The sequence below is a fragment of the Mustela lutreola genome, chromosome 17 (genome assembly GCF_030435805.1).
Source record: "Mustela lutreola isolate mMusLut2 chromosome 17, mMusLut2.pri, whole genome shotgun sequence".
NCBI classification, from domain to species: domain Eukaryota; kingdom Metazoa; phylum Chordata; class Mammalia; order Carnivora; family Mustelidae; genus Mustela; species Mustela lutreola.
The window spans coordinates 21,895,158-21,919,771 of NC_081306.1; the positions used below are offsets into that span (position 1 = coordinate 21,895,158).

The following is a 24,614-nucleotide window of genomic DNA, read 5'->3' on the forward strand; positions in this document are numbered from 1 at the left end:
AGCGAACCCGGGTGAGCGCCGGTGGCCAGACTCAGCATCTGCCCTTGTTGGAGGGCCACTTTTTTTTTTTTTTTTTAAGATTTTGTTTATTTGACAGAGAGAGAGATCACAAGTAGACAGAGAGGCAGGCAGAGAGAGGGGGAAGCAGGCTCCCCATGGAGCAGAGAGCCCAACGCGGGGCTCGATCCCAGAACCCTGAGATCATGACCCAGGCCGAAGGCAGAGGCTTTAACCCACTGAGCCACCCAGGCGCCCCTCCCGGGTTACTCTTTATGAAATGGGACCGGGCTTGTGAGGGCCAAGTGGAGCCACGTAGGCGACCGTTGGATCGTCCCGGGCTCTGGAGTTGCCCCCAGTTCATGGTGGGGACAGCTCTGGAATTCCATGGGTCATCCCAGAACCCTTCCTGGGATGTGCTTTTGGGGGGACGGTTCTAGAAAAAGGCATTGGGAAGCACGTTGAGCGACATGTCTGGTACACACAGCTGTCGGTCCCCTGGCCTCACGCTTTGCTTCCAGGATAAAAAGTGTCCGTGTTTTTCCCACCTCTTCTTTGGCATAGGTCATCTGTGGCCTGTTGAGTGCCACGTGGCAGAAAAGGCTCAGGGGAGGTTCTCCACCCTTGTGGAGCGATGGCAGGAAAGCCCTTTACATGGTGTGGGGTCTGGTGACAGAGAAACCATGTGACATACGACATTAGTGTCCACTCCCATCTTCAAGGCACCCCACGTGGCCTGAGACAGAGGCCACCCCGTGCAGGGAGGCCACCCTGGAGGGTGTGGACCAGCCCTGCCCCCAGCTCTCCCCAGAAACCCCGCCCCCCGAAGGCGGATGCCTCCCGTCTTCTCAGCAGCCAGTCTCTCTGCCCCCATCCGCGAAAGCCTCCTGCACTCTGAAGACAAGGGTACAAAGCCCTAGGGAAACCTGGACATTTGCCGTCTTTCACTGAAAATGATGTGAAATGGCCTGATTTCCAAGTAGAACAGGCCCTCGGGCAACTCTCGGCTCCCCCACAGCTCGCGGCTTTCCCTCCGAGAAGGACTTTGAGGACTACATCAGGTACGACAACCACTCCTCCAACGTGCTGGCCGCCGTGGTGTTCGAGCACACCTTCAACCACAGCGCGGAGCCCCTGCCGCTGGCGGTGAGGACCCCCCCATAGAGCCCCTCCCCTCCCCATCCCCTCGGCCCACCTGCGGGGCAATGCCTGGCTTGGCTGCGGGGCCCACATCGCCCACTGGGTCCCCGCCAAGGGCGCCCTGCTGCCGCTCTAGCCCGTCGGGCCCATGCTGCTTGGAAAGCCAGGAGAAGGCAGCCAGCCGCCTACTGCAGACCCCGTAGTCCTCCGGCGCGTCCCCTGCGCGCTGTCAGGTGGGCAGAGGGGAAGGGAGCGGACTCCAGCAGTAGAATTTCAGTGATTTAAAACACAAGAGGTATTCCTGCCTAATGCCATCAAGCCCAGGAAACGACGCAGCTCCTCTAGTATTATTCTGGGGACCCTGCCCTGGTGATCAGGGACACCTCGGGCACAGAGTTCCTGGAGGTAGATGGCAAGATGGGGCTGGCGAGAACACCCCGGGGATGCACCGCAGGGTTCCCTGTCCCCGCCCAGGGCAGGGCTGTTAGTGTGATGCTCAGGGACCCCGTGGACCTTGTGGGGGCTTGTGGGGGTGGGGAGGTCACTGACAAGCCCCTAACCTATCTCTCATTGGACACGATGTTTGCTTCTCTGTCAGAGCAGGTGGTTTTCTCTTTGTTCCTGTAGGTAAAGTACCACTTACGGTTCAGCTACACACGGAGGAACTACATGTGGACAGAAACAGGCTCCTTTTTCCTGAAAGAGACAGAGGGGTGGCACACCACTTCACTCTTCCCACTTTTCCCAAACCCAGGACCAAGGGAACCAGCGGCCCCCGACGGTGGAGAACCTGGTGAGAAGCCACGGCCATGCCCCCAGCCTGGGCTGCTGACAGGGGCGGTCACGGGGAACCCCCACCTTGCTTCTCTCTGCAGAAGTATCTCTTTAGGGCTGTTTGGTCTTCTTCCGTGTCGAGGGAAAGCTGGCTCTGATGGGTTAAAACACTCCCAAGTCCGCAGAGGCACTTCTCCGCTTCCCGAGGACGTGTGGTCCCAAAGGAAACCTGTGTCTCAGTCTCGGAGAGGCTGCAGTTGGCGTCATGTCTGTGGGGTCGGCCTCACGCTTCACTTCCCTCCCTGGCCTTGGCTATGTGCACTCGTACGGGCTTCGGGGGCTCCATAGTCCTGGAGCAATTGTTTGACTGCGTGAGCGGGCCGCTGGCAGAAGCTGGCTCCTGGCTAGCTGTGCCCCTCAGCAAATGTGTTGGTCTGTCCCATGAGGCCTGGGAAGGCAGCAGCATGTGTGTCTCCTCCAAAGCCCGGCTGCCCTCCTGGGACAGAGCTGGGGGTGAGCAGGGCCCCCTCCGTGGGTCCTGGGCGGCAGCAGGGTATTACAGAGAACACAGGATCCCACCGTCTGCAGATAGTAGAGTATATTCACGTTTTGGTGGAAAGAACCAGGAATGTCCTGAGAGGAGCGCCAGGCAGCCGGGCTGGTGGGCAGGAGGAAGGGAGGCGGTGGCCAGTGTTTAGAGACCATGGCCAGTGCCTGGGGCCCGTAGCAGGAGAGACCACCCCCCTGTTCTTGAGGACCCTTTCACTAGGTACAAATTCAAAATTTGTCTAAAAACGAAAACCAAGTAGGAGCCTAAGGAAAACATTCCAGCCGATGACCAGGGTCCATGTCTTTTTATGTGGAGGACTCGTTAGTCCACCCCAGTTTGAAGCACACACAGAGGGCTGAGCCATGGCAGAGACGTGGGCCAGGCACACGGCACATGCTTGGCAGCCACTGCTGTTGCAATCGTAAACGTCTGGAACCCGAGGGAGCCGTGGGTACCCCTGTGTTGAGGTGGGGGGCCGTACTGCTTCTGTCTTCTAGGGACTGGGACAGAGCCTGCTGGCCTTTCCATGATAGAGATGTTGCATATCTTAATGGTCCCCGTATTTTATGAATAAGGGTGCCTGTGCCCATGTGCCCATCTGTCCTCTGCTCGCCTGAGGCTGTGCCCACTCCTTCCTCGGGCTCCCCATGGCAGGCTGGGCTCTGGACTGGGATCCTCACTCCCAGTCGGTCACTCGTCCCAGGCCTGTCTCACTGGCAGTTTTGTTACAGGGCACATGGCAGGGGCATCAGAAAGGGCCAGCAGAGAGAGCACAGCAGCTCACAGCCCTGAGTACTGGCCTTTGGACTGTGATGCCTCCCTCCCTTCAAGGCGCTAGCGCAGGGGGATGGAAGTAAGGCTGTGACTCAGCGGGCCTCGGGATAGTGGGTTACTGTTGAGTATCCGGGGGGGCTCGATATTATCACCGAGGTCCTCCAAAGTGGACGAGGGAGGAAGAAGAGAGGGCCAGACAGATGCCACCTGGCTGGCCTTGGGGGTGCGGGAGGGGGCTGTGAGTCGGAGATGAGGATGACCCCTACAGGCCAAAAGACCGGGGTGCCCAGGGGGTGCTAGGTGGTGTCGCTCCGTGGCCCCGAGCACCACGGAGACCGGTACGGCTCAGGGCGCATGGCTGTGTTAGCGAGCCACACCCATGACGTGGCTTTTCCACCCGGCCCACGCTCAGGGTACATCCGCGAGGGCTTCCTGGCCGTGCAGCATGCGGTGGACCGGGCCATCATGCAGTACCATGCCAACGCCTCCGCGCACCAGCTGCTCGAGAAGCTCACCGTGACCGCGAAGAGGTTCCCCTACCCGCCCTTCATCTCGGACCCCTTCCTGGCGGCCGTCCAGTACCAGCTGCCGCTGCTGCTTGTGCTCAGCTTCACGTACACGTCGCTCACCGCCATCCGGGCCATCGTGCGGGAGAAGGAGACGAAGCTCAAGGTAGCCGTGCCCGGTGCGGCTTCCCACCGTCAGGCCGGTTGGGTGCAGGGGGGAGGGGCGTGGGGGCAGGCCGTGGCCCGGGAACTGAGCCACTTGAGCAGCTGGCCACGGAGTGAACGCCCACCATGGTGCAGGCGATCCCCGGGCTTCTGGGAACTCAAGCCCGGTGCACCCAGGTCCTTCACACCCTGCTGAAGCAGCCATGCGTGGGCAGTGCGGTAGGGCCTGACACGCTGAAACGACCACGGCTCGGATGTGCTGGGTCAAGCAGGAGACAGCGTTGAACTAATTTCGGTGGTTCGTTGACGTTTTGGCTGCGGCCAGTATAAAACTCTAAATTATATGCCTACTCATCCAATTTCTACGGAATACAGCCACCCCCAAGGCCGGACGCTTCAGGGGGCGGCCACACAGAAGGCCCGTTCACATTGCATGGGGCGAGCACAGCCGTGGATCCACACCGCCAGGCCCAGGGGGACGGGGGTTAAGGGGTATGGAAGGGGTCGTTAACCAAGCACAGCTTGCTTTAACCAAGCACAGCTGTGCAATAGAGTCACCCGTAAACTCATGTTGGCAGTGCTGCCAAAATGACCCAGATTTTATTTGAAGTTCTTCCTTTGGCAGCAGCCACGACACTTAGAATATTCTCGGAGGTGCCACATCTGTGATCACGGGGGCTTGTGAGCTGCGGCAAGCCGGGGGCCGGGAGAGGGACTGGGAGAGGGACAGGGTGCTGTCCGCGTGGGCGCTGGACGTGACGGTGGCGCAGTGGTGACGTGAATGCAGTCAGCAGCAGATGTGAAATGGCTCAGAAGCAAACATTTATGCCCACAGATTCGTGGGTAAAACCAACGTGGCAGATGTTCAGTGATGGTTGAATCTGAGTGGAGGGCGGGAGCACGCTGGGTGAGGGGCGAGGTGGGCTCATCCTGCTGGGAGCCGGAAGCCTGGCCCAGGGGCCAGCACCTAAGACCAAGGAGACAGAGGAGGAGGGCAAGGGATGACAGCACAGGTGGACCGCATCTTCTGCCTGGCGCGTGCTGAGCCTGGGTCCCAGGCTGTCCCTCTGTCGTTCCCTCCTGGCCCACGGGTGACACTGGGCATCCGTACAGACGCACAGGCTCCAGACCACAGGGGCAGGCGTGTCGGAGCATGTGCATGTGGCCCTCTCCCCAGGAATACATGCGCATGATGGGGCTCAGCAGCTGGCTGCACTGGAGCGCCTGGTTCCTCCTGTTCTTCCTCTTCCTCCTCGTGGCCGTCTCCTTCGTGACCTTCCTCTTCTGTGTCCAGGTGAGTGTGGCCTCGTGGAGAACGTGATGGTAGCGTGGACGGGCCCAGCACCCCGGGCAACCCCAGCCTTGGCTCAGGGCTTTCAGAGTGCATCGGCCCTTCTCCCACCCTCGCTGGTTTTGTTGGAGACGGGCGACCTTTAAGGTGTCCCGGTCTTGTCCCCGCTTCCCGGGCCACACAGGTGAAGAAGGGCGTGGCGGTGCTCACCCACAGCGACCCCTCGCTGGTGCTGGTCTTCCTGCTGTGCTTTGCCACCTCCTCCATCTCCTTCAGCTTCATGGTCAGCACATTCTTCAGCAAAGGTGAGCCAGCCCACCCCCAGGACCGGGGCACCCCAGGGACCCCCAGCCCGGGAAACCCCGGGGGTTCCTCCCGGTGGGCTGGAGGGAGCTGTGTTCTGACAAGACCCGCGGGGTGGCGCAGGCCTGAGTCGTTCTGAAGCTGAAGCTCGGGGAGCTGTTCCTCCTGTTCTGTGTGTGTCCAGAGCCGTCCTAGCCTTGCTCTCCCACCTACATATTGTGGAGAGACCAGGAGGCTGTGGGCGTGTCCCCACGGTGGGCGTGTCTCCACACTTGGGCGTGTCCCTGTGGGTGGGCGTGTGTCTGCAGCTCTTGGATACTGTGGCCACAGGTGTGCCTCCCACCCCAGTGGAGTGTGCTTTTCCCTCTTTTACCAGCGGTGTCCGAGGGTTCAGATCTTGTTTCAGTTCCTTACAATTTCGCTCCCACATCTACCAGACCCTGTGTTCCGCCGTCTCCACACTGTCTTCTAGACTCAGCTGGAGCCTCTGGCTCTGTCCTGCGTTGTCTTTCTTTCTCTGTGGTGGCAGCACACACAGAGCAGTGGGCCATCGTCATTGTCCTTGAGCGCACAGTTGAGTGTCAGCAAGCGTGCCCACAGGGTGGTATGACCGTGCCCACCCCCACCCCAGAATTCTTCTGTCTTCCCAGACAGAAGCTGTGTCCCCCTAAACCCTGACTCCCCATCCCTCCTTCTGTCTGTGTGGCTGTGGCCATGCTAAGTAGCCAGCACGAGTGGACTCCCACAGTGTGCGTCCCTTTGTGGCTGGCTTCTCTCGCTGAACCTGCTGTCCTCGGGGTTCATCCCCGTCGTAGCAGGGTTCCTCCTACTGTGTGGATGGGGCGCTTGTGCTCGTCCTCCCACCTCTCCACACACGCGTGTGCACAGCTCAGCGCCTGGAGTCAGGCTGCTGTGAACATGAGCATGCCGGCATGACCTTGAGACCCTCTGGTCTGGTGTGGGGGTACCCAGAAGTGGCATGGCCGGGTCACGTGCTGGCCCTGCGTTTATTGTCTGAGGAGCTGCCGGGCTGTTTCCACTTGACATTCCCGCCTGGAGCGCCCGGCGGCTCCACTCCCTCGCCGCGCTCCTCACATCCTGGTTAGGGGCTGAGCTCGGATAGCAGCCATCCTGGTTGGCGGTGAGGCGGTATCTGTCCTTCGAGTCTCCAAGCCCCCCCTTCATACTCACAGAAGTCTTCGTGCTGAGTCTGTGTGACTTCCTCACAGCTGTCTTCCAGCTCCCTGGTTGTCTCATTGACCGTGTATGTTCTAAAATGTTCTAGAATCTACCGAGCCTTCCTTTCTCAGGCCATATTTTTCTTTTGTCGGGTATTTAGCTGATTCTTGTACGCATCCACTTACTCTTGTTTCTTCATCCATTTTTTGGGGAAAACACCCCCCTTTTTTCGGTGGAAGCTCTTCATGTGTTCCTCTTCGTGTTACATCCACGGCTCCCTGATCCTGCAGTCCTGAGTTTCCTGTCACCTGCCTCTCCTCGGAGGACTCTGGACATGTGGCCCATCCCCAGATTGCAAGCCCCAGCTGAGGCTTCTCTCCCAACACTCACACTCACACACAACTTCCCTGAGATGCTCAGCGTGCACACACCCAGCTGTGCCCACCACCACTCCCTGACCTTTTCGCCAGAAGCCCGTCCCCTGTTTCTGCTGGAGCACCCGGTCTTTCCTCCACTCTCACCAGAACACCTTGGGATCATCCCTGACATCCTTCTCTCTCTCACGTTCTACACCATGTCAAATCAGACCTGCAGCTCATGTTCCCACCACTTCCACTGCCCCACCCAGCCACTGTCACTGGCTGGGTTCACGGTGGTGGCTTCGACCTATCTCTCAGTGTCTGCCCTTGCCACGCTTCAGCTCTGGGCACAGTCCATAGTGTGTGCCTCCACAACCCGGCACTCTTCCGCTCAATCCTTCCCCTGACCATCGGTCTCACTCGGAAGGAACGGAGGGAATGGTACAGCCTTCACCCGTGGCCCTGCCCAGCCCCCTTGCTCTAGGCTGGGCACACCCCCTTCTAGCGCTCTCTCCTCTGCCAGGTCAGAGGTTTCCACAGTGTGGTCCACAGCCTCCTGGGGATCTGCAAGATCCTTAGGAGGGTTCGCAAAGTACACACTATTTTTCTAAGAATACCCAGATGTTGTTTGCCTTTTCTACCACATTGATGTGTGCACGGACTGGCCCAGAAGCAAAGGCAGGTAAGACTGTGGCCTCTGAGCACCAGTCAAGACAGGCCCCAAGCTGCACTGGGAGCCATCCCTGCACACACTCCAGCAAGCCAACAACAAACAAGTGTCAACGTCACTCAGAAATGTCCTTGATGAGCAGCAAAAATTTATTGATTTTGTTAAACCTTGACTCTTAAGCATACTTTTCAAATGTTCCGTGGGATGAAACGGGAGGTTCACGTAACGTGCTTGGTTGCGTACTCAAGGGTGATAATTGTCTTCAGGAAGAGTGCCGTGTCTTGTGTGCCGTGGCCGAGTTGTCAGCTAAACTAGCCACTTCCCTCCTGGGACAGCATTTCACTCAAAAGAATGAGCCTCGGATGATAATTACTCACATCTGAGTGTCTGGCAGGCGTATTTCTCAAACGTGAGCTGTCTTTTAAGAGCACCTGACAGTATCTGATGTCAATTGTGAAATCCTAGCTTTCAAGCAAAAAACAGGATTTTACGAACTCAAGCCTAACATCGTGAGCTCGATGGCGACCTAGTACTTAGCCTCTTAGGAGACTGGAGCTCCGATCAGCCAACGTGATATTTCCGTGTGTACGATAAATTGTGTCCACTCTGGGAGGGTCTGCGGAGTCAACAAGTTACGTTCCGCATGATCAACACAGCACGCCATGAGATCATGTCCAAGGAGTAACCCTTTCGAAGTGCAAAGCAGATTCGCACGTTGCAGAGTGTGAGAGGTTCCTGGGTCAGCCTGGGTCCCCGAGGTACCCGGCCTTTAAGAGACGACTGCCTGGGGCGTGGTGCTTGAAAGACTCTATCGAGGGGGAAGACCCACGCGTGTCTGAGAAGCCTGTCAACGTGCCTGTCCCTTGTCCAGCTGCGAACCCATGTGAGGCCCCAAACAGCGTACCACGACAGGGCGACCACAGAGCAGCCATAATCCCTTAAACCAGACGCTGCAGAGGCATGTAGACACAGAGCACAGTGCCACTCTCCTCGCTAAATTGCCGGAAATATAGTTGACTTTCGTGAAAATACTTATGTTAACTTAAACTGGCTTTGTTGTTCTGAAAAATCTTTATATTTTCTTAGTACTGGGTTGCTGTACGGTAAGAACTGGTACGTGTGTGTGCGTGTGCATGACCCACGCGAGTACACGTTCTCTGATGTCCTCGATCACTTCTGAGTCCATAGAGGGGTTGTAAGCTCAGAGCACCTGAGGGCTGCCGGCACGAACCACAGCCAGGCCGTTCTCCCCGACTCACCCATCACGCCTTTACCACGCATCACCTTCCAGTCAGAGCTGTGCTTGGCCTGCTGGCTACTGTCACAGCCCCAGCCCAGGGGATGCCTGGCCCCTGTCTGCGCCTTGTTACTCTGCCCGGGACTGTCCCTACCCAGCACACTCCGTTCTGCTCTGTTACCCTCTGTGTCCTTGGTGGCTTGCAAGCTCCGGGAGGGGAGGGGTTCGTGTGTGTGGTTGTGACAGATGCCCCGGTGCCGGCCACAGGACCTGTCTTGGAACGGATGAGTGAGAGCGGATGGACGTGGTGAGAAGCAGGCCTAGGCTGGGCTGGGCTGTGTCCGCAGTACTTTGTCAGGGCAAAGTCTGCAGGAGAGGGCTGGGGACATCCGTGTGGGGGTCGCCTGGGTGGGAGGGCGTGCGGCCCCAGGTGAGGTCAGGGTCCCTGCAGAGCATGCGCGTGACAAGAGGAGCGGCCAAGCCTGGGGTCCACCAGCCCTGGGGCTTGCGTCCCCGCACAGTGGCGGATGCCGGGCGCTCCCCCGCGCTCAGCACACGTCTCTTCTTTCTGTCCGTAGCCAACATGGCAGCCGCCATAGGGGGCTTCCTCTACTTCTTCACCTATATCCCGTATTTCTTCGTTGCTCCCCGATACAACTGGATGACTCTCAGCCAAAAGCTGCTCTCCTGTCTCCTGTCCAACGTTGCCATGGCAATGGGAGCCCAGCTCATAGGGAAATTTGAAGCGAAAGGTGAGTCTCTTCCTTCTGATGAGCAGCCCTCGCCAACTGAGCAACAAGGGAGCGTGCTCAGGGCCGTCTCCAGCGCGTGGCTCCAGGACAGCTCACAGAGCAGAGCAGGGGACGACAGGCGCTCTGCGGTGGGGAGGCTCCTGCCCCCACAGAGGGGAGGTGCCGCAGGAGTCCCAGGGGAGGCGGCCCAGACCCGGACTCTCAGAGGACAGAGCACTAATGTGCCCAGCGTGGCGATGGCCACCACTGGCCTTGAGCTCCTGCCCGGGAGCAGACGTGAGCACCTGTGTCCCGTGAAGGACCTGCTTGATACCTCAGTGAGCCACTGCCTGCACCTGGGGTGCTCAGAACAGTGAGGCCCTGGCCTCAGAGTCTGCGGGAGTTGACCCGCCCCCTGCTCTTGGTCAGGTGCCGGAACGGGTGCCTCCCTGTGCAGTGAGTGGGAATCACAGCCTAGCACTGTTTTTGTGATTTTCATGAAATTTCCTGATTTCATGAAATATCACAAGGGTCGAATAAAACACGTCACTGGTACATGGGCCACCTGCTCGGTTTCAAGGGTGGGGTCAAGCCTACTGCTCTAAAGGGTAGAGAGGCCTCCATGGGGAAGCCCACCTGCTGGCGGTGCTCTGGGGATGACCTCAGAGGGGCAGAGAGGGCTGTCGCCACCGAGAAGAGGCAAGAGGGTGAGCGTGAGCTTCTGTGTGGCCCTGACATTGTGCTAGCCTCTCCCGTGTGGGGACGGACCTGCGCGTCTGCGGGCACTGGGCCCTGTGCTACCCGGCTTCTCTGTCTCGGGCTGCGTGGTCTCATGGTCTCGTGTCTCATAGCCCTGGCTCTTGTGGTTTCCTAGCATGGGTCTGTGGGAGGAGGGAGGTCGCGGATCCTCCATGTGGCCTTATCTTTCATTAGAGTTGTTTTCTCCTGTGGTGGTGTCTTCTCGCACTTTGGCCTGTAACCGTCTGTCTCTGTGTTTAGCTGTGTGGGATAAATGTAGACTTTTTCAATGCACTGGGCCTTCCAGGGTTCGAACACTTTCATAAAAGCTGTTAACCAAGAACCTAACTGTAGGGCAGCTCTTGGTCTTCAAGACCGAGGCAAAACTTGAAAATAGGCAAACTTCTGGTCGTTTGAAAGTGACCGAGACCAAAAGACAGCTCTTTAGAGCTGACAGAGGGTAGCTGGCCGTGCGGAGGCCGCAGGCCCCATTTGGGCTGTGATGTTCCAAATGCAAAGGAAGGCAAGACCTGCGGGGACTAGAAGTCGAGCTTTACTTGTGCCTCAAGTGCTTGTGATTTTTGGAAAGAGTTGTAGTGAATATACACTATTCGCGTGGGACTTCCCCGAATCATGCACACGTATCCCTGTATCTGTGCGTGAGTAGGCATGTACAGTGTATGTGCACACGCGTGGGTGAGTATGTGGGTCGTGCTGTGTCTTTCAGGCGTGGGTGTCCAGTGGCGAGACCTCCTGAGTCCCGTCAATGTGGATGACAACTTCTCCTTTGGGCAAGTGCTGGGGATGCTGCTGCTGGACTCCGTCCTCTATGGCCTGGTGACCTGGTATGTGGAGGCGGTGCTCCCAGGGGAGTTCGGCGTGCCCCAGCCCTGGTACTTCTTCATCATGGTGAGTTCCGCACACTGGCCACCTCCGGGGGGGAGGGGTGCCCTCCGCACGTGTTCCGGGCCCCTCTAGTCCCTGGCACGCGACCCCGTCCCACGTGCAGTCAGTGAGCCGTGTGTCCCCAGAGACCCTAAGGCCCGCCCCGAGCCGAGAGGAGCATGCACTGCACTCCAGGGTGTGCGAGAAGGGCTCGTGCTGCTGTCACGGGACCAGCACGCCCCACACCTGTGGCCTCCTCTCAGACAAACATCCCCCTAGCTTTTCTGCCCACAAAGTAAAAATGATTCCCACACAATCCCCTCACCCGAGATGAACTGGGCTGATCCTGTTTGGATTGTTTTTCTGCACACGTGCGTAGCACACACATTCGCCTGTGTCTGTAGAAAGGGATCATGCTATAAAGATGCCTGGAACTTATCTTTTTCCTTTTAACCTAATTTAGCTATCTTAACTCTAAACGTATGGATCTGTTTTTAAATATATTTTTAGATTTTTACCTATTTGCATTTGTGAGTTTTATTTTTTTGGATTACGTTGTCTGTACTCGGGAAGGCTGCCAGGGACCATGTGCCCAGACGGCAGGTCAGGAAAGGGGCTCTGAGCCTCCCCAGGATAGAGGAGGGAGGAGCCCTGTGCCCCCGGGGCCGCTCTGTGGCCTTGGCCTCGCAGTACAGAGGACCCGTGACCTGTCTGTATTCAGCGTGTCGGTGAAGGTTTGGCTTTCATCACACACAAAATGAGCCAACCAGGATCGGCTGCTCATCAGAGGTCTGATTTCCATCCTAGCCCTCGTACTGGTGTGGGCACCCGCGGATGGTTTTGGGAAAAGAAGAGGAAGATGATGACCCAGAGAAGGTGCTCAGAACCGAGTACTTTGAGGCGGAGCCGGAGGACCTGGTAGCTGGGATCAAGATCAAGCATGTGACCAAGGTGCCACCCCCTGTGGACTGGGCAGGGACGGGGACCTCGTGCCACAGGACATGCCACCTTGTTCAGGGCTCTCTCCAAGCCAGTGACCATCCCCCAGGCCATGTTGTCCCCAGGACACCCGTGGCTGCCCTCTGACCAGGTCTCCGGGCACCAGCCACTCTGCAGGCTCCATCCCCAGGCCCCGGGGGACTCAGGCTTGAGTCAGCAAACGCTAGCTGTGCTCACCGCACAGGGATAGACACTGGGGACCTGCCTGGGTCAGGGGATGTTGAGAGTGGCTGGGAGCAGCATGGCCTCCGGTCAGACCCTGCCCAAAATTCCCCGCCTCTGCACTGATTGAGACCCTCCGGCAGGCAAGCCGGGGGCATTCCTGAGGGCATCTGGGGGCGGGGCCCACAGTCCAGGGCTCCCTCTGCCTTTGCCGCAGGTGTTCAGAGTGGGGAACAAGGGCAAGGTGGCCGTCAGAGACTTGAACCTGAACCTGTATGAGGGGCAGATCACGGTGCTTCTGGGCCACAACGGCGCAGGGAAGACCACCACTCTCTCCATGCTCACAGGTGAGGGGCCACGGCCTCTGCCCCAGCAGCCCCGCCACAGGCCCGTGCACCCACCGAGGCGGGAGCAGGCTCACAGGTGACCTCGACCAGGCTGCTTGGGAGAATGGAGCGACCCGGGGCACACCAGAGCCGACCAGTGGGTATCCACACTGCACTCATACCTCTGGGTCTTCTGCTTTCCCTTAGGTCTCTTTCCCCCAACCAGCGGACGGGCGTATATCAACGGGTATGAGATTTCACAGGACATGGTCCAGATCCGCAAGAGCCTGGGCCTGTGCCCGCAGCATGATGTGCTGTTTGACAACCTGACGGTCGCAGAACACCTGCGCTTTTACGCACAGGTGAGCTGGCAGCTGAGCGGACTTGGGGCCCTGCCGGCTCCATGGCCTGCATGCTCTTGCCCCAGGACGTGAGCCCCCATCCCCAGCCAGCAGAATCCATTCTGAGAAGCCTTTGCGGACCTGCAGTGGGGGCAGGGAGGGATGTGAGGCCACCAGGTGCCACTCATGGAGGAAAGGGGACGATGCTGAGGACAGGCTCCCCGCGGACTGGACGGGCCAGCCCCTCGCCCCCACGGGAGCCCCTGTCGGACCTCTCCGTCCCCACTTTTGCAGCTGAAGGGCTTGTCCCGTCGGAAGTGCCCCGAGGAAGTCCAGCGGATGCTGCACGTGCTCGGCCTGGAGGACAAGCAGGACACCCTGAGCCGGTTCCTGAGCGGGGGCATGAGGCGCAAGCTCTCCATCGGGATCGCCCTCATAGCGGGCTCCAAGGTAGGCGGGCGGGAGGCCATGCACGGGGACGGCCACCTGGCTCTTGGGCTCGGGCTGGATGCAGCCCCCGGACGCTGGCAGAGCGGCCCGGCCAGCATGGGGACGGCTACATCTTCCCAAACCGGAGCCTCATGGGGCCTCCTGCACAGCCGGCCCCGGCCCGCGACCCTGCTCTGCCCCCACCCCCAGCAGCCGCCACTCTGCCCGCAGGTGCTGATGCTGGACGAGCCCACCTCGGGCATGGACGCCCTCTCCAGGAGGGCCATCTGGGACCTCCTGCAGCAGCACAAGAGCGACCGCACCGTGCTGCTGACCACGCACTTCATGGACGAGGCTGACCTGCTGGGGGACCGCGTGGCCATCATGGCCAAGGGGGAGCTACAGTGCTGCGGGTCCTCGATGTTTCTCAAGCGGAAGTACGGTGAGTGGCGCGGGCGGGCCAGCCGGCCGGCCTCCCTCCCTTCCCCACGGGCCCTGGCCCTGGCCCGGGGACAGTTTGCTTCCCTGGAGGGCCCCCGAGACAGGAGCGGGGAGCGAGGTGCAGACAGTCTTGAGCTGGTTAGGATGATGTCCATCTGTGAACAGGTAAGGAGAGTAGCCAAGTGCCCGCCAAGGCCGCAGAGACCAGCGGTGCCCTTGGAGAGGCCACGCTCGGTAGCATAGAGGCTCTCAAGCCAGCGGCCCGTGGCATGTCCAGGGCCGGTGGCTAGTGCGTTGTTTGCCACATGAGCATGGCTTCCTTTCTCGAGGGCAGTCTGACACAGTCTAGCATGGCTGGTCCACCTGGGTCCTGCCCACAGGAGAGAGCAAAGACAGAAGCCAAGCTCCCTTCCTCAGACACCCAGCCGCATCCTCCTCAGGATGGAGGGAGGTTGGAGGGAGGCCAGAGAGGATGGCCATGGTCCCAGCTCCCTGGCAGAGAAAGCAGGGAGCACAGGTCTCAGGGAAAGCTCCTGTCACAGCCTCTGAGACTTGGAGCCTGGAGTCTAGTCCCGCTTGGGCCTTGTGTCCTTGCTGTACAGCAACCCCCACCCCAAGTCCTCTGGCATCTCTGCCCAGCAGAGGGTGGAGAGGCCAGGCCCTCAGGCCAATGGGCACCCAGAGGCTCCACTCTCCAGCCCCTGCCCCATGAGCCGGCCCTCGTCGGGAGCCCGGGCCCCGGGGAGACAGCCTCCTTGGTGTTCAGGTGCAGGCTACCACATGACGCTGGTGAAGGAGCCTCACTGCGACCCCGAGGCCATCTCCCGGCTGGTGCAGCACCACGTCCCCACTGCCACGCTGGAGAGCAGAGCTGGCGCAGAGCTGTCCTTTGTGCTCCCCAAGGAGAGCACACACAGGTGCGCACTGGGGCCTACACGGGGTGGAGGAGAGGGCTCCGTGGGCCTCTGGGGCTCCAGGCTTAGAGTCCCCCTACCACTGTCCATGTCGGGCTCTGCCAGCAGGGACCTGTGACAGCACAGGGCAAACCCGCTTGCTGGGCCCGGCAAGCAGGCCTCCCAGTGCTGCGGAGCCGGCGGACCGTCCTGTACCTGGAGGGAGAGTGTGTGTGCCCCGCAGCCCCAGGTCGGGCATGCACAGCAGCCGCTCCGAGTTCCTGTGAGGCCTGTACTTGTGTATCTTCCTGGTGTCAGGCTTGGCGTCCTGCAGAGTCCTGGTGTGGGGGGGTAACAACCAAAGTCCGACTCACGTTAAGAAAATATAGGTATAAATCTGGAAAGTTCTTTTAATCTTGCCACAAGCCCAGGTGACGGGTAGAGCTTTAATAAATTCATATGGGTTCCCTGACCCAGTTACACCACGACATCATCAGTGTCTGTGCTGTGTCTCCATGCTTATGATTTTCCCCCAGAAAACATGCTAGTGAATCCTCTTCTAGAAAGGTCTCTGAACCTCCAGTGAGCCCCGCTTAGGTTAGAATCCCAGTGGTGGGGTAAATTGTACCCCGTTCCCTCCTAGAAAGGAGGTGTGTTTGACGTCCCTGTCAGCAGGGTGGGAGGGGACTGCGCTACCCCACGGCCTCAGCGTCCAGCACTGTTTTCCTAAACACCTGTGTACCCGGCAGGCGAAGCTGGGCTTTTCCGCTCCTGCTAGCAGGCGGTGGGGTCAGACCACGGCGCGTTGCCTCCAGGAGCTGCTTTCTCTGGACGGTGTGTGTGTTCTGTCCCTTGCTCACTTATCCATCAGAGTGTTCGACATGTTAACATCCGCCATTTTTTGCTGTAGTTTTTTGCAGTTGGTCGCTGGCTAGTTCTGTGGGCTCTGTTTGCCACGCAGAAACTTGGTGTGCAATGGGTCGTACCTTCACCCTGTGTTCATTTTTCCTACAAAGTGTTACCCCACAGGCCTTTGGGTTTGTTTTGTGAGTTCACGTGGACCGGTACTATGGAACACCCCCACAGGCCCAGGTACCCCGGGTAGAAGGTCCCATGGGGACAGAAAAGGAGGACACCAAGCCCGCAGGGTTTTTTGCAGTGGCTTTGCAAGGACGGAGGTCCCTTTGTTCCCCCAGACAGAGAAGCAAGCTGCCTCGGAAGGCACTTGTGTGGTTGAAGATGTGGTTTTCACTCCGGGTCTTGCTCCCAGGTTTGAAGGTCTATTCTCGAAGCTGGAGAAGCAGCGGAAGGAGCTGGGGGTTGCCAGCTTTGGGGCCTCCGTCACCACCATGGAAGAGGTCTTCCTTCGGTCAGTAGACATACACTTCCGACAGACAGGCGCACGTGCCTGGTTAACATCACACCCAACACCCCCCAACGGGTGGCCGGACAGCCGGCTGCAAGCAGGGCCCCAAGTTCCCCACGGCACTCACCCAGCAGAGGGCCCCTGAGCTTAGGCCCTGGAAACTTCCGTCCTTCCTCATGGGGAATGTGCAGCATCCCCGGGGCCCCTTCCTGGAGCAAGTGTCTGTCCAGGATGAAGGTGGGGCCTGGACAGGCGGAGGCCCAGAACCGCGGGCAGGGACAACAAACGTATCTGCCAGGCTTGTCTTGAGGGCGTATTTGGCAGACAGAGTGCTAAGAACCAGATGTACAAAAGGAAGTGCGAGGTACGTGTCTGTCCTTGAGGATCCTGGGCAGATCCTAGAGCAGGCAACAGGGCAGCGAGTGCGCATGGCTGAGATCACTCTTGGGCACCAGGGTGGCCCAGGCCAGCCTGTGGCCCAGCACCCAGGGGCCTGCCGGCCTCACTGCCTATGCCCCCCCCACACGCCCGGCCCTGGCTGTGAATGTTGGCTCTGGCCCGTCTCCCAGGGAGGCGGGGTCCTTGTGGGCAGAGCAGGTCCCTTGTCTGGTTGTCTGTCTCTGCCAGACTTTGCTCGACTACGGTGCCCAGTGTCTGGGGCACATGTTGATGAACCAGTGAGGGAACGAAACTCTAGCCAGGACAGCCAATGGCATGTTCCTCCTCCTCCGCGGGGACAGCCAAGCGGTGACCAGGCCTCTCGTGTCTCGGCGCAGGGTCGGCAAGCTGGTGGACAGCAGCATGGACATCCAGGCCATCCAGCTCCCTGCCTTGCAGTACCAGCATGAGAGGCGGGCGAGTGACTGGGCCGTGGACAGCCACCTGTGTGGGGCCATGGACCCGACCAATGGCGTAGGCTCCCTGATCGAGGACGAGTGCACCACCGCCAAGCTCAACACTGGGGTGAGCGCAGGAGGCTGGGGGACCCCTGAGCCCCACATGTTAGGTGTCCACGGGGGCAGACAAGGGCTTGCAGAAGGAAGCGCAACTCGCTGGGAAGCGGTCAGAGTACAGGTCACACGGTCATGCCATGGAGGAGGAAAACCCGGAATGTTTGAACCGGCAGCTGTTGTTTTCCTTTTGTCACTGGGCTGCTCACCGATGAGCGGATGTAGCACGTGACGCTCACGGTGCTCCGTGGACTGAGGACTAGCCGTGGGCCTCGTGCTCTCTGGTGAGGCAGAGGGCAGCATCCGGGGGGCCTGGGCCCAGGTGTACAGCTGCCATATGGCTGAGCCAGACTCCAACCCTGGTGCCTCCACTGGGAGGACAGAGAAGGGCAGCTCTCTGCTCCCTTGTGAGTGCCGCCCGGGTCCTCCCACCAGCAAGGGCAGGGCACCAGGCAAGAGTAGAGGCCTCGGCGCCCCTGTGGGACCACAGCTGGTCCCCCTGTGCCCAGCACCTGCCGGGCCTCCATGGTGGTGTGAACCACCTCTGAGGCTGAGTCGCGTTACTGAAGGAGCTTCGCAAGCAGCCCTGGGGCCTTGGGGCACATATGTCAGCCTGGAGCCCCAGGCTCGCGTTTGGACTGGGCCCGCGGCTGCTGCACGGGGTTCCCAGGCTGGGCCTGCGTAGCAGCCACGGCAGCTCATCTCCTCTGCCGCAGCTCGCCCTCCACTGCCAGCAGTTCTGGGCCATGTTCCTGAAGAAGGCCGCATACAGCCTGCGCGAGTGGAAGATGGTGGTGGCCCAGGTCCTGGTCCCGCTGACGTGCGTCACCCTGGCCCTCCTGGCCGTCAACTACTCCTCTGAGACCTTCGACGACCCCAAGCTGGAGCTGACCCTGGGTGCCTACGGCCGCACCGTCGTGCCCTTCGCTGTCCCAGGGGCCTCCCGGCTGGATCAGCAGCTGGCCGAGCGTCTGAAGGGCATGCTGCAGGCTTCGGGCCAGGAGCCGCGGGAGGTGCTGGGTAAGTGGCAGCCACGGGGCCCGAGCTCCGCCCTCTGAGCCTGGCTTCTCAGCCCAGGCGCTGTGCACCTCGTCCTCACACACAGAGGATGTTCGGAAGCCTCCCCCTCCCCCACTCCATCATGACAATCACAGACACCTCCAGACCTTGCCCTTGGGGGAGAAGGCTGTTGGCCAGAGTCAGAGGCAGGCACAGGCAGTGTCAAGGGCTCAGGTTTGCCCGGGTGGCCATGTACCCAGGTTGTCTGTTTCGGGGCCATTGGAGGTGACGTGCGAAACCTCCGTGGCCTCTGTTTGCTAGGCAGGTCACCACATGCACTGAGGGGACACTGCTCTTTCTTCTATCCCATCAAGCCCGAATGATCTCTGTCCCCAGTGGTGGCAGCCGGATGCTGCCCCGGGCTGGGAGCAGGCCTTGGGCTTGGGCTCAACGGGTCGTGCGGGAAGGCTGGCCCAGGTCACCGCTCCCCTCCCACATCCTGGCCAGCACACTGGCTGGCCAGCGGGTCTTGGCAGGAGTCGGTTCTTATCTGGGGAAGGCTGAATGCCCTGGCATAGGCTGTCCCTGCAGTGGGCCCTGGTGACGGCAGGTGCGTGTGCAGCCCCGCCCACCACCGTCACCGCTTATCTCCGCCAAGACCACACTCCTGTCACCTCTGTGCACCCCAGCTGGGTGCTGGCTGCCACCCAGCCAGGCCCCAGGAGCTGGGGGCTCTCATGGCACACAGGGGCTCTGGGGCACTCAGGACATAGCCTCGGGTGCCCCTGCCTCAGTCCTTCTGGAACGCCAAAGTGTCCATCTCCTCGTCAAGCACGTGGGTTTGACCACCTCGCTGTGTGGACTCATTACGCCATATTTAGGGACATCTTCTTTTCCTTGTGTAACAGCAGCTGCGGCCAACCCGGGAAGCCTTTGTAACTTTTTTTTTTTTTTTAAATATTTTAGTTATTTATTTGACAGACAGAGAGAGGTCACAGGTAGGCAGAGAGGCAGGCAGAGAGAGAGGAGGAAGCAGGCTCCCCTCAGAGCAGAGAGCCCGATGCGGGGCTCCATCCCAGGACCCTGAGATCATGACCTGAGCTGAAGGCAGAGGCTTAACCCACTGAGCCACCCAGAGGCCCCTGCCTTTGTAATTCTTGACGTTAGGGCTCACGGACATGTCCCTGTTCTCTCAGTGACCCTCGTCCCGGGGGCAGGTGTCCTCGTTGGCCCTGTTTATAGAGAGAGGGAGGCAGGCCCGGGGTAGCCAGGGTATGAGCAGGTGTGAGTGATGCTGGAGGGAGCTGGCCGGCAACGAGCTCAGGGCAGGCCCAGCACGCGCGTTGGGAACGCCTCTCACCACGCATCTGCCGCGGAGTAAAGTGAGGGCCAGCAGGACTGAGGCAGGTCCTGGCCTCCCAGAACCCAAATGCCCGGGGGGGCGGTCCAAGACCTGCAATAGTGATCGACTGGGGTTCTTCCGGGTGACCAGGGAGCGTTCCTCCTCCCTGGGCCCCCTCCCCCAGGTACTGTTAGTTTTCTTTTTTTTTTTTTTTTTTCAGATTTTGTTCATTTATTTGAGAGAGAGCGCGAGCACGTGCACACAGAGGGAGGGATAAAGGGAGAAGCAGGCTCCCCGCGGAGCAGGGAGCCCGACACGGGGCTCCATCCCAGGACCCTGAGGTCACGGCCAGAGCCGAAAGGCAGACACTTAACCCATTGAGTCACCCAGACGCCCCGGGCCACTCTTTTTAAAAACCATCTTTTTTTTTTTATTATTCCTGACTATGAAGGGGTACTTTTTCATTCCATAAAAACTAGAACACCAGGAAAACAGGCAGGGGTCCTATCTGATCGCACCCCCTGAGGGCAGCCCCTCCCTGCCAGCCCAGCGCCCATTACCTGAGACAGCTCTGCCTTTCAGAGCCTGGCCTCCTGCCATGTAACCCTGGCCCGCCGCTGCTCCCTATAGCATCCCCCCAGCCCAGGACAGGAAGAGGAGCTCTCCTCATCCCTGTGGCCTCCTGTGGCTACAGGGTCCCCACTCACCCGAGCCCTGCAGCCTCAGGCCCCGCCCCTCCCATGACACTGCTCCGGGGCCCACGGACTCCGACCATGTGAGGAGAAGGCAGCCTGTCCTTCCCAGCTTCCTCCAGGCCTGAGCTCCTCAGAGTGGATGCCTTGGGTACGTGCCCTGGGGAGCTGTTCACCACTGACGCTTCATTGTCCCCCAGGTGATCTGGAGGAGTTCCTGATTTTCAGGGCCTCGGTGGAGGGAGGCGGCTTCAATGAGCGGTGCCTGGTGGCAGTGTCCTTCAGAGACGTGGGTGAGCGGACGGTGGTCACGGCCCTGTTCAACAACCAGGCCTACCATTCCCCCGCCACCGCGCTGGCCATCGTGGACAACCTTCTGTTCAAGCAGCTGTGTGGTCCCTTGGCCTCCATCGTGGTCTCCAACTACCCCCAGCCCCGGAACACCCTGCAGGCCGCCAAGGACCAGTTCAACGAGTATGTGCGCTACCCCGTCCCTCGGCCCAGCCCCATGCCTGACCATCATGACCTCCACCGAGACTGAGCCCCCGGGGCACTCAAATGGGCATGCAGGTGGATAGAGCACAGTGTCTGCCTTCGGGAAGCTTCTGGGTTCTGGCCAGGAACCTCTGCCCCACATCTTTCTTAGCCTTCCACACTCACCCTTTCCTTGGGTAACAGATGAGCTGGTGGGACCCTGTCCTATGTCCAATGAGGTCTCCGAGGGGGACCTCCTGGGGATCTGGAGGGCAGTCATGCCCTCTTCCCAGATCTATACCCACCTCCTGCTGACTGCTGTTCCCTGGGGTCCCAGCACATGACCAGGATGCAGAACACAGCGAGGTCAGGTGTCCCTGCCTGAGGTGGCCACGAGTCAGGAAACCCCATGGCACCTCTGTTCTCAGGCCTCATCCCGCTGTGATGCATGGAGGAGCCTCCCCTACACTTACAGAGCCTCCCAGACTCTGGGACCATTCAGAGGAAGCCCAGGAAAATCAGTTAATTTCAGAACCATCGCCCCATGCAGGGCAGTTCATTAATGGGGTGGCAGTTTCATCTCCAACCCCTGCCCCGTGTTGGAAAGTGCTCTGGGTCCTACGAGGTCCTCCACCTCAATAACCTCCTGTCTCTACCCCGAAAGCAGAGATATGGTGGTCGTTGTCTGCCCCTCTAGTGCGGGGTCAGGAGCCACGCCACCCCAGGGAGGGGCCTCTGCTCTGACAGGGCCCCAAGGAGACAGGCCTGCGGGGCCCTCAGACCTAGGAGGGTGGGGACATGGAAAAGGGGCAGCTCCCTCCCGGTGGGCTCAGTGTGGTGGACGGGGCTGTGGGGACCTTTGTTTCGTGTTCGCGGTGTGAGGAGCTAGAGCTCTGCACCCACGTGTGACATACAGCCAAACGGTCGTTAGCATACTCGGAGCGCGGGCCATCGGCAGGCTTGCTGTCGCTGACACACAAGGTTACGTTAGTTCCAGGTGCGGGGTAAACCGTCACCACCCGTCGTCTAGTCAACACCCCAGTCCCATGTAGTTCCAGAGTCTTCTCTGTGATGAGGAGGTCATCTCTCTGAGCAGCTTCCAGCACTTAATCCAGATCGGTGACCTTAACCGCAGTCACCATGCTGTACATGACCCCCCAGGACGTGCTCAGTTTTTGACGGGAAAGCTGGACATGTTGACCCCTCACCTGCCTTGCTCCCCCCCCCACCCTCTGGTCTCCGGGTCTGTGACCTCCATGCTGGTTTTTGGAGACTCCAGACGTGAGAAAGATCACACAGTATTCTCTTTCTCTGTCTAACGTACTTAATTTGACTCCATGCCCTCAAGGGCCATGCACGTTGTCACACGTGGCAGGATGTCCTCCTTTGTTGTGGCCAGAAAGCACTGTCCTGCAGTCCGACCCTGGTTTCTTGATCCCATGGACGGATGCTGGGTCGTCTCAGTCTCGGCTGCTGTAAGCCATGGGGCCTCCCGCACGCAGGGCCCACATCACGCCCAGTCAGCGGTTCCGTTTTCTGAACGCAGGATGGCCGGAGCCCCTGGTGGCTCAGGCTTTCACTCTCTGCGGACCCTCCGCGCTATTCCCAGAGCGGCAGCCCCAGTGTGTGTTCCCGCCTACGGTGCCGGAGGGCTGCCCCTGTCCACATCCTCTCCCGCACGTGCTGGACACGAGAGCTCCGTGAGGTGGCCTCTCACTGCGGCTTGGCTTGGTGTTTCCCTAGTGGTTCTCAGTGCTGAGCACCTTCTTGTGTGCCTCTTGGCCCACGGTGTCATTTTACTCTCACGGGGGTTCCGGGACCCAGCCGTCACTGGCCGCTCCTGTGTCCCCTTCTCCAGGCGGCCTCCATGCTGTCTCTGTCTCGGGGACACACCTGCTCGGGACATCTCCTGCTGATAGAATCGTATGATGAGAGGCCTTTTGTGACTTGCTTTTTTCACTTCCAAGGCCCGTCGGTGTCGTAGTGTATATCCGTAATTCTCTCTTTTTGGTCAAATAGTAACCAGATGTCAAAGTGTCATTTTTTGAGGCAGACAGGAAATCTTCAAGCAGCAGAATTACGCCATCTGTGCTGGTTTCTGGAAGGCATTGCTAGCCGTTGTTTACAGCATGTGGAATGCACCCAGTGCGGGAGAAGAGCCGCCGCAGGGGGGTGCATGGGGGCAGGGGCACAGTGGCAGTGTCTGGCCAGGGCAGAGTGAGCCCCCGTGGGAGTTCTCAGGGGATTCGGGAAAGGCAGGAGGGTGGTGGCACAAGCACCTTAGGGCCGGGGTCAGGGGGGCACCACTACCATCCCTGGCCCAGAAGCCCAGAGGAGCTGTCCTGGGGGGATGGGCTTTTCCCCGCTCTGAGATCACCGCCACACACATACAGCTGTGGCATTCTCTCTTAACCTCCATTAGCGGCAGGGCCACTCCACCTCCTGCCTTGGATGGTGACCAAGGACCCGATGGGTGTCCCCTGCTGCGTGGACTTGACTACACTCAGTCCCTGAGCTGCCCTGTCCCCCTACCCCCTGCAGGGGCCGGAAGGGATTCGACATCGCCCTCAATCTGCTGTTCGCCATGGCGTTCCTGGCCAGCACGTTCTCCATCCTGGCGGTCAGCGAGAGGGCCGTGCAGGCCAAGCATGTCCAGTTCGTGAGCGGAGTGCGTGTGGCCACTTTCTGGCTCTCCGCGCTGCTGTGGGACCTCATGTCCTTCCTGGTTCCCAGTCTGCTGCTGCTGGTGAGGACTGCGAGGTGCTGGGACCCCTCCCCAGCCGTCACAGGGGGCTTACCCTGGGGCCCCTGCACTGACTGCAGCCAGCCTGGGGTGCACACCGGCAGCTCAGCCCCAGTCCTGGGGGGATGGCTAGAGACACCCCTCATCTCTGCACCACTAGCCTCCAGCCCACGTGCGCTGGAGCGGCACGTGCCCAGATGGCCCCAAGTGCAGAGGGGAGAAGGGGGCAAGTCGTCAGGGAGCACCAGGCCGCAAAGCCCTCCGAGCCACCCGCCTCTGTGCCGTGGCAGGTGGTGTTCAAAGCCTTTGATGTGCACGCCTTCACGCGCGATGGCCACATGGCAGACGCCTTGCTGCTGCTCATGCTATATGGCTGGGCCATCATCCCCCTCATGTACCTGATGAACTTCTGCTTCTCGGGGCCCGCTGCAGCCTATACCAGGCTCACCATATTCAACATCCTGTCGGGCGTCGCCACCTTCCTCATGGTCACCATCATGCGCATCCCAGGTGTGGGCCTCAGATCTCCTCCCCCGTCCTGCGCACGCGGAGCCCCCTGCTCTGGTCCTGGGTGGCCCCAGCGTGGGCACTGGGCCAGGCGCCTCTGCCAAATACAGCCCTGCTGGGCCCGCAGCACGTCTGCCTCGTGATTTGGGGGCAGGGATGCATCCTGGAGGTGTTGTCCCGGCCGTCACCCCCAGCACCTACTGGTCTGTGCCCTCCGCGCAGCGGTCAAGCTAGAAGAGCTTTCCAGAACCCTGGACCATGTGTTCCTGGTACTGCCCAACCACTGTCTGGGGATGGCGGTCAGCAGCTTCCACGAGAACTTCGAGACGAGGCGGTACTGCACATCCTCCGAGGTCGCGGCCCACTACTGCAAGAAATACAGTGCGTGTCCCCGTGGCTGCCCCTCCCTGTAGGCTCGCCGACCTGCTGTGTCCCCCTGCCCACTGGGCATCTCTGTGTCTTGCACACCCCTGCCTTTCTCTAGCAAGGTCGTCTGGGGTGCATCCAGGGCACATCCTCACTGTAGGCTCTTACCTCAGGACCTGAACTTACTCCATCTGCGAGACCGTTTCTGAAGTGGGGTTTTCATGGGCTCTGGGGCTTGGGGCATGTCAGGTCATTCTGGGGGCCACCTCTCAGCCCCCTACACAC

The 24,614-nt window shown here is 59.9% G+C and overlaps 1 protein-coding gene across 5 annotated transcripts in view; it reads left to right on the forward strand.

The window, feature by feature from the left end:
- The window catches only part of ABCA3 (ATP binding cassette subfamily A member 3), a 38,825-nt gene that overhangs the window by 9,102 nt on the left and 5,109 nt on the right, over window positions 1-24,614 (forward strand). For all 5 annotated transcript variants that reach the window (XR_009349069.1, XM_059153882.1, XM_059153880.1 and 2 more), the window contains exons 6-25: window positions 1,016-1,143; window positions 1,765-1,930; window positions 3,648-3,907; window positions 5,084-5,200; window positions 5,382-5,502; window positions 9,524-9,697; window positions 11,142-11,323; window positions 12,107-12,250; window positions 12,678-12,807; window positions 12,994-13,148; window positions 13,422-13,577; window positions 13,788-13,998; window positions 14,764-14,914; window positions 16,161-16,259; window positions 17,033-17,219; window positions 17,923-18,226; window positions 20,440-20,713; window positions 23,255-23,459; window positions 23,747-23,966; window positions 24,186-24,344. Coding sequence is in view for 4 of the 5 variants with exons in the window: in XM_059153882.1 (XP_059009865.1) it covers window positions 1,016-1,143; window positions 1,765-1,930; window positions 3,648-3,907; window positions 5,084-5,200; window positions 5,382-5,502; window positions 9,524-9,697; window positions 11,142-11,323; window positions 12,107-12,250; window positions 12,678-12,807; window positions 12,994-13,148; window positions 13,422-13,577; window positions 13,788-13,998; window positions 14,764-14,914; window positions 16,161-16,259; window positions 17,033-17,219; window positions 17,923-18,226; window positions 20,440-20,713; window positions 23,255-23,459; window positions 23,747-23,966; window positions 24,186-24,344 (3,543 nt within the window). In the remaining variant the exon portion in view is untranslated. The remainder of the gene's footprint in view (window positions 1-1,015; window positions 1,144-1,764; window positions 1,931-3,647; window positions 3,908-5,083; window positions 5,201-5,381; window positions 5,503-9,523; window positions 9,698-11,141; window positions 11,324-12,106; window positions 12,251-12,677; window positions 12,808-12,993; window positions 13,149-13,421; window positions 13,578-13,787; window positions 13,999-14,763; window positions 14,915-16,160; window positions 16,260-17,032; window positions 17,220-17,922; window positions 18,227-20,439; window positions 20,714-23,254; window positions 23,460-23,746; window positions 23,967-24,185; window positions 24,345-24,614) is intronic.